The following is a 15,648-nucleotide window of genomic DNA, read 5'->3' as shown; positions in this document are numbered from 1 at the left end:
TTGTAGAGGGATGCGGAGGCGGCTTCGCTTCTGAGCTTCTCGTGCAATCACATAGATATGGAAGTCACGCTTCTGGAGAGGCCGAAATGGAGGCTGGCGGGTTTCTATGGTAATCCAAAGCGGTCAAGGAGACATATCACGTGGGATCTTCTGCGGCAACTCAAGGAACAATCAATACTCCCTTGGGTTGTCGTGGGGGATTTTAATGATATTGCTTGTCTGTTTGAGAAATGGGGTAACCATCCACACCCGGATGGCCTCATTGAAGGCTTCAGCGATGCTTTAGAAGATTGTCAGTTACATGATTTGGGTATATCTGGGGGTCGGTTCACGTGGGAGAAAGGTCATGATACAGAGGCATGGCTGGAGGAAAGGTTAGACAGGGCAGTGGCGACGATTGATTGGGTGGAGTTACACGAGGACGCAGTAGTGCGCAAAATTTTTACAGTTGAATCAGATCACAACGCTATTTTCCTTGATCTAGAGACGCGCCCGGTACGCGCAGCTAGGTACTCTTCTTAATTTGAATCTGCCTGGCTCCTCGATGCGGGGTGTGCGAAAGTGGTAGAGGCGGCGTGGAGGCAGACGTCTGGGTTGGATTTCCAGCAGCGAATCGATATTTGTGGACATCACTTGAAAATGTGGGGTGGGGATCGTGCTAGGAAATTTAGAAATCGCATAAAGAAATTGCGACAGCGACTGGCAGTGTTGGAGGAAGACAGAACAACGCAGGCAGTTCAAGAATTCCTAGAGGAGGAACTCGAGCTTGAGATCTTGTTGAAGCGGGATGAATTGTTTTGGCTTCAGCGTTCAAAACAACTCTGGTTAAAATATGGGGATTCTAACACGAAATTTCTCCATAAGGCGGCCTCTGCACGCAGAAATCGAAACCTACTTCTACGAGTCAAGGATCAGAATGGGGTGTGGATGGAAGGGGTGGCAATGCATGCTGAAGTGTTGAGGTACTATAATCTTATTTTTTGTTCCGGGGGTTGTGTTTCGAATTTGTTTTCCCGGATGAGTCAGAGTGTATCTGATAAGATGAGCGCTGCCCTGTTGCAGCCGTTCACAATCACGGATGTGAAGTCTGCTTTGTTCTCTATGGCCCCGGAGAAAGCTCCGGGTCCGGACAGCATGTCACCAGCTTTCTATCAGCATTTCTGGCCGGTCCTCGGCCATGATCTGTCAATGTTTGTCATAAGCTGTATTGACACCTGCAGTTTCCCGCAGGGCCTGAACGTGTCTAATATTGTTTTACTGCCCAAGAAAAAGTCCCGGAATCGGTGGCTGATTTGCGACCGATCGCCCTCTGTAATGTTGTATACAAAGTCCTGGCCAAGATGTTGGCTAATAGACTTAAGGATTTGTTATGCCATGTCGTGTCGCAATCTCAGAGCGCTTTTGTCCCCGAGAAATTGCTCACCGATAATATTATTGTTGCTGGGGAGGTGGGTCACTTTCTCTGTAGGAAAGTGAATGGGACAATGGGTTGGGTAGCGCTGAAGCTAGACATGGCTAAAGCATAAGATAGAATGGAGTGGGGCTTTCTGGAGGGAGTTATGTTAGCGTTGGGTTTTAACCAGCGTTGGGTGAGTTTATTGATGTTGTGTGTCTCCTCGATCACCTATTTAGTTCAGGTGAACGGGGAAACAGTGGGCACCGTGTGCTCCTCTCGGGGTATTCGTCAAGGGGACGACCCACTGTCCCCTTATTTATTCATTCTTTGTGCCTAGGCGTTATCTATCCTTTTCCAACAGGCAGAGGCTAGGGGCGACTTACATGGGGTGAAAGTGGCCCGTGGTGTACCATCCATCACCCATCTTTTTTTCGCTGACGACAGCTTGATGTTTTTCAGGGCAACACATCAGGAAGCTTCTAAAATCAAAGAGTGCTTAGACAAGTACTGTATGGCATCGGGTCAGTTAATCAATTTCTCCAAGTCTAGCGCTGTTTTCAACGCCAATACTACTGCTGCGATAAAGAGTATGGTTTCAGAGTGCTTTGGGGTACGGGAGGCTCAAAATCTGGGGCGTTACTTAGGCCTGCCCACGGTCCTCGGGAGAAGTAAGGTCGCTACTTTTCGATACATTGAGGAAAGAATTCGTGACCGAATTGGGTCATGGCAACACAGATTGTTATCAAGGGCAGGTAAAGAGGTTTTACTTAAGAGCATAGCTCAAGCCCTTACTATTTTCACTATGTCCACTTTTCTGTTGCCAATCCGGAGCTGTGACACTTTGGAAAAATTGTTTAATCGTTTTTCGTTGGGCGGTGGTGGTACAGGTAGGGGAATTCATTGGCTAAGCTGAGGTCGGTTATGCAAACCAAAATTCAGAGGGGGTTTGGGAATCAAGCGATTGCACGAGTTCAACCTGGCATTACTTGCAAAGCAGGGCTGGCGGTTGTTGATTCATCCGGAGTTGCTGGTGAGAAGGCTTTTGAAAGCCAAATATTTTCCCAATTGTGATTTCATGGAAGCACGACTGGGTGGAAACCCAAGTTACTTTTGGCGCAGTATTTTGGCGGGACAGGATGTTTTAAAACAGGGGTTAGCGCGGAGAATAGGCGATGGTCTTGACACTAAAATTTGGGGTTGGGGTTGGCTGTCTAATTCCTTGAACGCAACATTAATTACGCCATGCATTGAAGACATTAAGGAGGCAGGAGTGAGCGAGCTGATGACCGAGCACGATGAGTGGGATGAAGGCGTGATACGGGATCTGTTTTGGGAGGAAGACGTACGCAAAATCTTATCAACGCCAATCAACAAGTCTATGAAGGACTCGTAGAGATGGGTAGGTGATATTCGTGGTTGCTACACAGTGAAACATGGGTATCGGTTACTTAATACTCATACAATGAGTTTGCCGTCGGATGTTAATTTTCATTTGTCGAATCGCTTGTGGTCTATTCCAGTGCCCCCCAAAGTGAAGAATCTTCTTTGGAGATGCGCACGAGGAGTGTTGCCGGTCCGCGAAAATTTGAAAACGAAGAGGGTATGGATCGGGGGAGGTTGCCCCTTCTGTGGGTTCCCTTCTGAAACAGCAGAACACATTTTTTTGTGAGTGCTCTTGGGCTAGAGGTCTGTGGGGTATAGAAGATGTTCATCAAGGACAGAGTTTAGCGAGCTTCATGGATTCGATTCTGGGAGGCTCGGCAATGGAGAAATTTGTCTACTTAGCAGCTGTCTTCTAGACGTTGTGGCAGGCGCGGAATGATGTTGTGTGGCGGTGCTCATCACTGTCGATTGAGAATCTAAAAATGCAGGTTGACCGACATCAAATACTGTGGAAGAACGCCCTGAGCGGATCGAGTAGCCTGGCGAACGGGCGGAATAGCGACATTCAATGCTACCTCCTCCTCATAACGTCCTTAAATGCAATGTAGATGCGGCCATCTTCGTTGACGGAGCGGGCTACGTAGTAGTTTAAAAAAATTAAGTGTTGAAGGTAATTGAGTAGTTTTCTTTGTTATTTCCAAACATGAGTTTCTTGAGGCATTAGACTCCTTGATTCTAAAGAGATTTATCAGGTGAGTTTTATATTTTATTCTTAGGGCTCTTGTTGCCTCTCTTCGGTTTCTGATTGGCATTTTTTGTCATTGGTTGTGAGCTTCCGTCATAGATTCAGGTTTATTTTTTGTTTAACCACGTATGGTCCTTCAACTATTAAATTTTAACCAACTATGGTCCTTTCAGGAGGACCACGACTGGTTAAATTTCGAAACTTGAAGGATCATGGGTGGTTAACTTAGACCACATATGGTTAAATTTGAAAGTCGAAGGACCACAAATAATTAATTTATTTTTGATTAACCACGCATGGTCCTTCAACTATTAAATTTTAACCAACCATGGTCCTTTCGAGAAGACCACAACTGGTTAAATTTCAAAACTTGAAGGACCATGAGTGGTTAACTTAGACCACAGATGGTTAAATTTGAAAGCTAAAGGACCACAAATAAATAATTTAAAAGTTTAAGACTAAACGTGGCAAAATCACTATACTCGGAAGACCTCAGATGGTATTAACACACAGACACACACACACAGACACACACACACACACACACACACACACACACACACACACACACACACACACACATATATATATATATATATATATATATATATATATATATATATATTTGCAATTTGTTGGAGTACACTGTAGACCCGTTGAACAGACCCCAATGGTCTAATTGTATTACTCAATGGGTCTATTGAACCTTTTAACGAGTTCAATAAACCCATTAAACAGACCCGTTGGTCCAACGATACTGATAGATACCTTAAATTAGATAGCCGGACGGGAAGGTATGGCAAGGCGATTAGGTCAAGGCATGGCCCAATATTTAGCAGGCGGAGGATCTTCAGGGCTCCCAATCATCATATAAGGCACCCAGTGATGGCAACCAGTCATCTTTCGGCGACCAGTCAGCCGTAACGGCGGACGCTCACTCAGGTAGGGTTTGGACCACGCGGATAGGGCGACCGGTCCCGGCAGCTGGTGTGTCCTCGACTAAGCTCACAAGCGAGGCCCGATTGGGCGATCAGCCTCGATGGTCGGAATGTCCCCGGCTGAATATCCTACGGGATTCAGATGGACGACCAGGCTACGCGGGCGCTGTGTCCTCAATCGTGCGCCACTCGGGAACTCAACCGGGCAACCAGTCTACATGGTTGGAGTGTCCTTGCCCGGATACCGCGACCCCTAGATCATCCCCTCAGTGGTCGGAACGTTCCAGGCCGGGTGCACGTCCAGAGACGGATACCAGCGGATTCTGCGAGGGGTATCTCCGTGCATCAGCCCTACCCTGCCTCTAGACTAGACTTTATGTCAACACTACTTACTGTACCTTGTAAGGATCTCATGTTCATGTATAAATATCCCCATGGGATCACCATGTAAAGGATCGGCATTTTTGGAGGGCCAAACCCTAAAGAAATAATATCACATTATTCTCTCTTCTCTCAACTTTAATTTATCTCTCACTCACATTGTTACTCTGGCATTCTAAACGTATTTTTGCGGTAGTGTTGACTTGTCGAGCGGCTATCCAAAGCCGTAGAAACCAACACTACTCAACGTACGGATCTATTGAACAAATAAATGAGCTGAGTATTGTTAAATAAATTACATTATATTTCAGATATTTCATTTTTATATTTTTCTAATTTTGATGTTGACCAATAGATCGATCCATGCTTTCTAATAATTAATAGTAATCTTTTGTGACGACTAAATGAACAAATGAATTAGTATTGTTAAATAAAAAAAAAAACTGTATATTGTGACTTTCGAGTACTGCATCACACGTGTAGAATACTACTTATTTTTAATAGTCGGACAGAGAAACACAAGAAGTGAACTTTTATTTTGTTACAGTACTAGTACGTACTACGTGCAGTACAGTACCCATAATATATTACATACTCGTTCTTATATAATAAGAATATTGAAAATAATTGTACTATGCTCCATGCATGCTTACCTGACGACATATTCAAATAACCTAACGGGGGAGCTTATTGCTTATCAAATTAATTTCCTATTTAATAGGAGTAGCAGGAATCAAGACAAGATCAGTCTTTCTTCCTACAGATATTCCAGCCGTCTCTGTCATGTCAAATGTATCAACAGTAATTCCAGGAGGTAACATCCAATCAAAGTGGTAAAGCAGGTGTGCTAAAGGAGATAGAGAATTGGTAAAACCAAATGCTAATCCTGGACATATTCTCCTTCCACTGCCAAACGGCAAATATTCAAAGTTGTTCCCCATAAAATCAATTGAACTGTTTTCAAATCTCTCAGGTATAAAACTCTCTGGATCCTCCCAGTACCGAGGATCCCTGCCGATGGCAAACACATTAACAAGTACTCTTGCTTTGACCGGTATGGTGTATCCGCACACCACAGTTTCTTCCCTGCACTCTCTGGGAATTAACAAAGGAACCGGAGGATGACACCTCAAAGTTTCTTTGACCACTGATTTCAAGTATAGTAATTCCTCCATATCTTCCTCCTCCAACTTCTCTTTCCCTCTAAAAGCTTCTCTCACCTCAGCTTGTGCTTTCGAAAACACCCTAGGATTTTTCATCATTTCCGACAATGCCCACACTATTGTTGTTGATGATGTCTCGGTTCCTGCTGCAAAAATATCCTGGTCGTCCGTCCGTATATATGCATATGCATGTAAATAAAACAAATATTATATTATATTATGGGACAATTAAGAAACAATATATATATGTATATATGTATATGACATACGAGGAATACGCCTTTGATAACTTCGTGGGTGATAGGCAGTTGATGGCCTCCGTTCCTCTCAAGTTTGACGAGGACACCAATTATATCTTCACCTTCATCATCACCCCCTAACTCGCCACTTTCTAACTTCTTTTCGTGCTCTTTAATGATGTTCTCGATAATTGGATCTACTTTACGGTGAATTTTCAGCATCCTATTCTTGTTCCCGCAGACGGAGTGAAGAAGCTTCCAGGAGGGAAACACATCAGCGAACTCGAAGCTTCCCACCAAGCTCGACATCTCTTCCAATAGCTCAACTAATTCCTCTCTCCCAGTGAATACCCTACCTAGTTAAGTAAAATAAAATCACAAGCGCTAATTATTATTTACGCCAAAAGCTATATGGACTTGGCCTTTACTGGCCTTAGTATAACTTAGCAATTCTCCCTCCCAGCTGGCTTACCAGTTATGTCAAATGTTGTAACGTATTAGTAGCGAAAATGCAATTTTATTTTCGAGAAGATGGACTTGACCCTAAACCTTTTACCGGCCTCCGCCCAAAGAACAAATTAATTATAAGTTGTGGGTCACCATATATCATAATCTAAATTGATTAATTATAATATATAATTGATAATTGATTACCCAATGCGGATCTGCATGTAAGGGAGCTCATAAACAAGGCGATTCTCTGAGACATATTGAGTGGCCTCCCCAAAGATGAACGGATGTGAGCCAGTAGACGATGGATCTCGTCGTTCCTGATGGAGCTGAAGGAGCGGACAATTTTGGCGTTGAGGAGCTCCGTCACACATATTTTGCGCATTTGTCTCCAGAGATCTCCGTACGGAGAGAACGCAACCTCCCAACAATTGTAGAAGAGTACCTTGGTGGCCGTAAGTTCTGGGCGGCTCGCAAAAGCAAGGTCGTGAGTTCTTAGGAACTCTTTAGCCATCTCTCGCGAGGACACGATCACAGCTGGAATTTCTCCAATTTGAAGGTGCATGAGGCCCGACGAGGAGCCGTACCTTTTGGCTAAATCGCTAAGGAGCCGGTGGGCGGGCAGCGAGCCACTCAAGTGGAGCAAGTTCCCGATGATAGGCAGCTTCCACGGGCCAGGCGGCAGTTTCCCACTGCTTTTTGCCTTCTTCTTCCACTGTGTATGGACTAAAAAGAAGAAAGAAAGAAAGAAGGTGAAAGAAATAAAGTTGATAATTGCGGCCTCCATTAAAGAGCAAGCTATCTAGCTAGCTAGATATATCTTTTTTTTTTTTTTGAAGAAGCTAGCTAGATATATCTTATGCCTTCTTAATTTGTTCAAGACCAAGCTAAGGCTGCCCTAATATATACTTGTATTTCGTGGACTACTATTCTACTCTTCTCCCTACTTTTTGATAAGGTTGAGGTGGACTACTATTCTAATATTATTATATGGCATCCGGTACTTCAACTTTGACGTAGTCTACTCACTCAATTCTTTTCAACATATCTTTTGGTTATTATTAACACAAGAGTTCTAATACATGTTACTCTCAAATCTTACTCCCCCAACTCTCATAAGCTATTTTTTTTCATATAAATCACAATACAAGTGTTTACATTAAAAATTTGTGTGTTTAGTGAGAGTAAAAATTGAGAGTACACATTTATTTTCATATTAACAACAAAAATAATAATACCAACAATATAATAACAACAACAACATCATCATCATCATCAAATTAAGAACAACAATGACAACAATAATATTAGCGATAACAACAACTACAACAATAACAACAACAACAACAACAACAACAATAATAATAATAATAACAATAATAATAATAATAATAATGGAGAGAAGTTCTTTTAGCCTTTCTCCCCATATGAAATCAATCTTGAATTTGATTGCCAAGTCCTAAAATGAGTCGATTGACCCCTCCACCCCCCTTCCCCCCACCCCCCTAGTAATCCCGTGAACCAACATTGAGTTCATCTACCAATACTATATAAGAACACATTATACATCACATGATCAGTGGCTCCTATAAACATCATGGCATCTTGATATGCCATAATATGTTCGTACGAATGACCTACCGCCCCCATCAAATCTTTTACACTCGTTGTTTTGAAGTTAGTTGGGAGGGGTTCCTCCATGATTCTCATTGTGAAAGGAGGCATGAGTTGTGATCTCCAAGATCACGAGTAACTGACCATCATCTTTCCATTGTAGTAACTTCTCTAGTCTTTTGTCTACCTTCTTCGCCTCGTCTTCTAGGACAGCGACTCGAGATTCCATTCGCTATTTACCGACCCACTAGAACTTGATGAATGGGGTTTAGTTCTTGCTAGGCGGGTAGGATAGGGTACCCAATTGGGAGCCCCAACTTGTAACACCCCAGATTTTCAAGACTTTTAAAACTTATATAATAAGGGTAGAATCTCATTAAATCCCAAAATACGATACAAAGAGTACGGGGTGCTATGCCACACCCGAGCTAGAGAACTCGGGTGCACAGGCTAAATTCTAAAACCTCCAACAGTATCAATGCTAAATCATGGCACGCAGGCCGAAAGGGAAAACTATCTAAGCTATGCCCCAAGCTTCTAGCGCGCTCCAGTGATCTACTCATCTGTGCCTGAAAGCCAAATATATCTGTTCAGCGAGAGATGCTGGTAACCCACTCCAACGCGTTGAAATACAATACATATAGATATATATAGATATACGAAAACCATTTTGAACATGAAGATATATCCTACGAACTCTAGCTTTTAAAACAGGGATAGACTCATCGGATAGGGTTAAGCACAGACAGTAGTTATACCAACATATATAGTTACAAGCAGGAAAGACAGGTAAAGATAAGCATAATTAATGACCATAACCTAACACATGCGATTCCCAGTGTAAATCCCCTAGTCATATCCCCAAGACACTCATAACAACAACTCCTCCGTATTTCATCACATAGCACACTTTGTTGGCGCCACAGGACCAATCGCACGCCCATACATGAGGGTCAGCGCATATAGCTCTGACACGGCCCCGCAGCACCCTGCCCCGTATCGCTACACGGAGGGGTCGATCGCAACCGACCGATGAACCGCAGCTCATCATAGTTTGATCGCAACCAAACAGTGGACCGCAGCCCAAGAGTATGTCATCTGACCGCAACCAGGAAATATGAACCGCAGCTCATGTAGAAACGTTTGATCGCAACCAAACGGTGGACCGCAGCCCGGGAGTGTAAATCTGACCGCAACCAGCTTCTGAACCGCAGCTCAGGAATAACCAATTCGATCGCAACCGAATTGGGGTATCATGCACAGATAACACATAGCAAGCACATGCAACCCACATTAACATATTGGGAAGGGGGAGAAAACGTATAATAAAACCTATGCGTGATCCTTCACATTCTAAGAATAATCCTAAGGGGTTATACTTCTTTCACCTAGGTCAACGGGATACCAATTCAACTAGCATGCAATATATAAGACTCATACCACCTACGAACGGTACCCGAAATATCAAACTAGACATAGGCACGATAAACGGAGTCTGTTGGGACACCACGGGGGTCGGGGAACATCAAACGGGGAAGCCAAAATCCCCAATTGGGGTGCAAACCAGCGGGTAGCCGGTGGGTGAGGGTTCACCCGCCGGCTGCCCGCCGGCGACAGCCATTTCGGGCAGCGGGTGCCCGGTGGGCAGCTTCCCGCCCGCCGGCTGCCCGCTGCCGGCGTTGCCCAAGAAGGCCGCGGGTAGGTGGCGGGTCCCCTACCCCCACCTACCCCCCACTGACTCTTTTTCACCAAAAACACCCCGGGAACCTTTGTGGAACCCGAAACCTTGCTTAGACACTTTCAAATGCAATTGATAACACACGTAGACAATTAACGGATCAAAGATCGAGAAACATATGGCACATAACCTATCATGCTTTTCTAAACATAATCAACACCCAATCATGCGAATTCCCACCCAATATACCGATAATAATTCCATACGATACAACCTAGGGTTCTAATCATTTTTAAATCAACAAGGACACAATTCATCTTCTAATATCAAGATTCGGTAAGAATATCACATAAACATCAAGAACATCCTACAATCATCAAGAACATCATATAATCATCAAGAACGTCAAATCATCAAGAACACCATAAGAACCTTTCATCATCAAGATCACCCATGGAATCATCCCATCAATCATCAATAATAATATCACAAATCATCAATACACAATAATATGGGGAAATCCTAAGAGGGGAATCATAGCTATGAAAATAGGTTTTGTTGAGACATGGGTTACCTCTTAGCCTTAATTAATTCCTTGGCTATGAAGGGTCTTTCTTTAAGCTTTCTTGCTTTCTTGATTTCTTCTAAGGGAATTCTTGGAGCTCTTTGGGGTGGTGAGTCGTTTATTGCGGTAGGGGGTTTCTAGATGCCTCTTAAGTCCCCTATTTATATATTTAGGAGTCCTAATTAGGAACTAATATTATAGGCTTGCTAATTCTATTCCTTTTGGAACTAAGGATTGGGTTTAGGGATAAGGGCCCATGGACTATGGTGGGCCTTTCCTAATTTAATTATTGTGATTTAATTCTTTCTTTTGGGTAATTGGTTAAATGATTAATTGGTTTTAGGGATCGTAACACAGGGTGTTACACTCTCCCCCCCCCCCCCCTTACGAGGGGCTTCGTCCCCGAAGCCTGGTGTGTTAATCCATTCTTTCACCCCCTAGGCATTCCGCATCTTGGCCTCCCGGTTAGGAATGTGGCCCCACGTTTTGCCTTAGCTGGGGTAGACTGGATTTCTGGAGGTGTTGTGATAGAAAGGTTTTGGGTCTACCTCGGTCTCCTGCTCCTGAGCTGGACGCCCCGCGAGTGCCCAAGGTGGCCTCGATTGCTGCCACCCTTTGATCTAGTGCGCGTGTCGTACGGATCAAGGATGAGAACCCTTCCTCCATGATTTGGTTTTGCCGGTTGAGCTGTGCGAGTATGCGTTCATTGATTGAGTCCTCGTTTTGCTCCCTTGGGTTCCCTCCTGATCGTGGTTGCACCGACGGGTTGGGTTCGTCATCCTCCTCCTGGTCTTCATTTCCCTCCAGGATTCCGCAATCTTGCATTGCTCGTTTGAGCTGCTTGTTGGAAATGTCTAATTGGTCGACCAATTCTCTTCATTCATCCTCGGGTTTTTGGCAAATTTCTTCGAGGGTGAGGTAATGTCCTCCCTCGGTGTAGTAGATATCATTGCAGCGTAGGTTCTGGGCGTTAAAGACCATGCCATTTGCGGTCTTGACCTTGGTGTGGCTTAGGTCCACCCCCTTTTTCTCCATGATCCAACTTAGGATCATCCCGTAGGGTAGGCTAAGCCGGTTGCTTGATTTGCAAAACTCCATGTGTTTTAGCATGAGGGCCGGCAGGTTGAACTTGATTTTGTGTTTCAAGAAGTAGGCAAAGGTGCACTCTAAACTCCCCACGTCCTTGCTTTTATTATTCGTGGGCAAGAGGCTATCGGTTACAATCATAACCAATATCTTTTGTTCCGCCGATAGCCACTTTCTATTCGGTCGTGTGGCCGAGGTGAATCCTTCCTCTTTCCCGAGGAGGTACCCGAGGTAGTCCTTGTACCCCGTGTTTTGGGTATCAATCCACCCCTTTCGGTCATTGCTTGACACACCCGTGGTGGTCAATTTCAAAAGCTTGGCCAACCGGCATTCGGAGAGTATAATTTCCTTGCCGCGGACCTTGGTGGTGATTTCTAGCTTATCACCCCATTTGGTGGCTATAAGATGTTGATAGAATTCTTTCACCAATTCGGGGTACGTATCCCCCTTGATGGTGAGGTACGTATCCAAAAGCCCTTGGTGTTTAAGCATATCAACCAATCCCGGAGAAAATTGGTCGGGTTCAAGGGCTTTACCTCCAATTACGGTGTAATCGGCGTTGCTCCATTCCGGGGTACGGGTCCCGAGGGGTTTCTTTGGCATTGTGATGCTTCGCTTGATGGTGACGTTTTCTGACGAGTTTTTCCGGCGACTTTCCGGCGGGGCTGCGGTGTATTTTTCCGGCGGTCTTTGGCGGTGCGGCTCTGTTGCGAGGGAGGCGGCGGCGACTGGGCTCCGGTGTTGGCTTGGCAAGGTGGGGCGGTGGTTTTCGGTGGCGTCGGGCAGTGGTGGCAGCGGGCGGAGCTCGGGCAGGTGGCGGGCGGCGCTGGCGTCGCGGGCGTCCTCCGGCAGCGAGGTCGGCGTGCGGTCGGGCGCCGTCTGGGCGGTCGATGGCGGTTCTGGACGTGGGCGGCGATCGAATGGGGCTACTGGTTCGGTATTTGGGGTGGCGGGGAGGTGTGTAGGAGAGGGAAGGCGAGAAGGTGAGGGAGAAGAAGAGGAAGAAGAGGAAGAAGAAGGGTTTTTGATTTGGGGATTTTGTGGGTTTTAGGGATTTGTAGGCGCTTTAACAAGGGAGTGTTCCCTTGAGGTTTCAAGAAACACCTTTAGTCTAGTGGTCAAGACTTTGGTCTTGTGAGTGGGAAGTCAAGGGTTTAATTCCCATTAGTAACATTAAGCCTTTTTTGATGGTGTGGTCCTTGTCTTTTTCCCTCTTTCGTCATCTAGTGATGGGAGGCTTGGCTTGTTATATAATTTTTTGTTTCGTCTTTATAGGCAAGATCGAATTTCGATCAAATCTTTTATTTATAATAATTCCAAAGTAATCGCTAAATAATTAGTTTTACTATGGAGGTGATTACAAGGAATTGCCGGTTTATCCTAGACAGAATTCGTCTTCTTGATTTTCTCCTGCGGGGTTTGCGTGATCCTCGTCTTCTGGGGTTAGGTTCCCCTCCTCGAGGTTGCTCTCGTTCCCGAGGTCGGCTTGAGTGCGGCACATGACGAATATTTTCCCGAGAGCGCCGTAGTTCCCTTGGTGGGTGGTGCCTCCATGTTGACCTGTGGTGGTGGGGCGTGGCCTTTGGGGTTGAACGCACTGGAAGGCCTTGTGCCCTTCTTCTCCGCAGTTGAAGCATCGCCAGGGATTGCCCATGCAATCTTTCCCTCTATGGCTTTTGTTGCATTTTGGGCAAGGGAAGCTCCTTGGGTTTGCTTCATTGTTCCCTAGGGACGGTCTTTGGTTGGTCAGGTTGCTTGGTCTTGTGTTGGTGTCGTTCCTTGTTCTTTTTACCGGTGGTGCTCCCCCTCCGGTATTCCTTTTTCATATCTTTTCCTGAACCCCGCGCTAGAGTAGTTGGATTCGATAGAGATTGGCGGCACTGGAGTAAGCCTCGTTGAGAGTCCGAGGTCGGCTTACCACTAGTGCTTTTCGGGCTTCGAAGTTGAGGCCCGAGACGAATCTTTCTATCTTGGTTACTTCGGTGGGGACTAGCTCTGGTGCGAAGCGCGCCAGTTCGAGGAATCGCTTGTGGTATTCCATGACGGTGGCTGTCCCTTGTTTCAGATGGAGGAACTCTTCGTACATGGATGCTTTCACGTGTGTTGGGTAGAATCGTTCTCGTAGTCGTGTTTTGAGGTTTTCCCAGTTGAACCCTGGTTCTTGTTGGTAAGCGGGACCCTCGTGGATCCACCAAAGATCGGCCTCGTGTCCGAAGTAGAACGAGGCTACCTCTACGCGACGTTCTTCTGGGCATTCCACTAACCCGAGAATTTTGTCGAGGGTCCGGATCCATTCCTCCAGGATCACGGGGTCCTCTTCTCCTGAGAACGTGGGTAGTCGATGATTTGAAACTTGTCGGGCGACGTCTGAGTTCGTGTTTGATGTAGGAGGCGGGGGCCTGTTGTTGCGAAGAGCTACATCGCTTAGTGCCTGGGCGACTTGCGTTAGTTGTTGTAGTGTTTGGGTCAGGGGGTCATGTGTGGTGGGTTCTGGAGTCCTTGACTGTCTTCTGTTGGGTGCCATGCTGTCGCCTTTCTGAGTCAATGTTTATAAGAACATTAAATTAGAGTTTGGTGTCCTTCTTTGGCGTGATAAGCGGAGGAAGGTTTTCTTTAGACAAGGAAGGAATGAAGTGAGGGGGTTTATGTGTAGGTTTCACAACCTTACCGCGTGTCCTAAAATTCCCGAGTCCTATGTTCCTAAATACCTAGAGTTCAAGCCTAATGTCCTAAAGTCCGGTTTTAAGAATCTTATCCTAGGGTCAAACTTAGGCTCTGATACCAACTGTAACACCCCAGATTTTCAAGACTTTTAAAACTTATATAATAAGGGTAGAATCTCATTAAATCCCAAAATACGATACAAAGAGTACGGGGTGCTATGCCACACCCGAGCTAGAGAACTTGGGTGCACAGGCTAAATTCTAAAACCTCCAACAGTATCAATGCTAAATCATGGCACGCAGGCTGAAAGGGAAAACTATCTAAGCTATGCCCCAAGCTTCTAGCGCGCTCCAGTGATCTACTCATCTGTGCCTGAAAGCCAAATATATCAGTTCAGCGAGAGATGCTGGTAACCCACTCCAACGCGTTGAAATACAATACATATAGATATATATAGATATACGAAAACCATTTTGAACATGAAGATATATCCTACGAACTCTAGCTTTTAAAACAGGGATAGACTCATCAGATAGGGCTAAGCATAGACAGTAGTTATACCAACATATATAGTTACAAGCACGCAAGACAGGTAAAGATAAGCATAATTAATGACCATAACCTAACACATGCGATTCCCAGTGTAAATCCCCTAGTCACATCCCCAAGACACTCATAACAACAACTCATCCGTATTTCATCACATAACACACTTTGTTGGCGCCACAGGACCAATCGCACGCCCATACATGAGGGTCAGCGCATATAGCTCTGACACGGCCCCGCAGCACCCTGCCCCATATTGCAACACGGAGGGGTCGATCGCAACCGACCGATGAACCGCAGCTCATCATAGTTTGATCGCAACCAAACAGTGGACCGCAGCCCAAGAGTATGTCATCTGACCGCATGTAACACCCCTGATTTTCAAGACATTTAAAACTTAATAATAAAGGTAACATCTCATTAAATCCCAAAACGTAACATAAGTGTACGGGGTGCTATGCCACACCTGAGCTAGAGAACCCAGGTGCACAGGCTGTCTAACTACTATCCTCTGAAATATAAATGCATAATATGGCACGCAGGCCGAAAGGGAAACTATACTACTTCTACGCTCCGGTTCTAGCGCGCTCCAGTGCTCTAATCCTCTGTGCCTGAAAGCCAAATATATCTGTTCAGCGAGAGATGCTGGTAACCCACTCCAACGCGTTGAAATACAATACATAGAGCAACATATATATAGATATACAAAAACCATTTTGAGCATGAGAATATATCCTACGAACTCTAGCTTTTAAAACCGGGAATGACTCGACAGATAAGGTCAGACACAAGCAATAGTT

The 15,648-nt window shown here is 45.2% G+C and overlaps 2 protein-coding genes across 2 annotated transcripts; one reads left to right on the top strand and one right to left on the bottom strand.

Moving 5' to 3' along the window:
• Positions 1-639: 639 nt before the first annotated feature.
• LOC109158794 lies at positions 640-2,789 on the top strand. Its single transcript, XM_019306687.1, has 4 exons — positions 640-1,311; positions 1,395-1,448; positions 1,758-2,156; positions 2,394-2,789. The coding sequence occupies exons 1-4, from the start codon at positions 640-642 to the stop codon at positions 2,787-2,789; spliced, it is 1,521 nt and encodes a 506-aa protein (XP_019162232.1).
• A 2,760-nt stretch (positions 2,790-5,549) lies between these two features.
• On the bottom strand, positions 5,550-15,319 carry LOC109158692 (premnaspirodiene oxygenase-like). The gene is made up of 4 exons (XM_019306587.1): positions 15,313-15,319; positions 6,900-7,493; positions 6,276-6,601; positions 5,550-6,165 (listed from the first exon to the last, which is right to left on the bottom strand). Exons 2-4 carry the CDS (start codon positions 7,480-7,482, stop codon positions 5,554-5,556), a joined length of 1,521 nt encoding a protein of 506 aa, XP_019162132.1. The 5' UTR covers positions 7,483-7,493; positions 15,313-15,319; the 3' UTR covers positions 5,550-5,553.
• Between the last annotated feature and the right edge of the window lie 329 nt (positions 15,320-15,648).

This window comes from Ipomoea nil, unplaced genomic scaffold, assembly GCF_001879475.1.
Source record: "Ipomoea nil cultivar Tokyo-kokei standard unplaced genomic scaffold, Asagao_1.1 scaffold2826, whole genome shotgun sequence".
NCBI lineage: Eukaryota > Viridiplantae > Streptophyta > Magnoliopsida > Solanales > Convolvulaceae > Ipomoea > Ipomoea nil.
Note: the sequence above shows the minus strand (reverse complement) of the source record. Positions and strands in the feature narration are given on the sequence as shown.

Excerpts from the sequence above, each read along its gene's own strand:
- LOC109158794 (XM_019306687.1), top strand. The coding sequence starts at position 640 with ATGTGGGGTGGGGATCGTGCTAGGAAATTTAGAAATCGCATAAAGAAA. Across the intron at positions 1,312-1,394 it reads TTTGCGACCGATCGCCCTCT|AGCGCTTTTGTCCCCGAGAA; the intron begins GTAATGTTGTAT and ends TCGCAATCTCAG. Across the intron at positions 1,449-1,757 it reads ATATTATTGTTGCTGGGGAG|GCAGAGGCTAGGGGCGACTT; the intron begins GTGGGTCACTTT and ends CTTTTCCAACAG.
- LOC109158692 (XM_019306587.1), bottom strand. The coding sequence starts at position 7,482 with ATGGAGGCCGCAATTATCAACTTTATTTCTTTCACCTTCTTTCTTTCT. Across the intron at positions 6,602-6,899 it reads TACATGCAGATCCGCATTGG|GTAGGGTATTCACTGGGAGA; the intron begins GTAATCAATTAT and ends TTACTTAACTAG. Across the intron at positions 6,166-6,275 it reads TTATCAAAGGCGTATTCCTC|GATATTTTTGCAGCAGGAAC; the intron begins GTATGTCATATA and ends ACGGACGACCAG.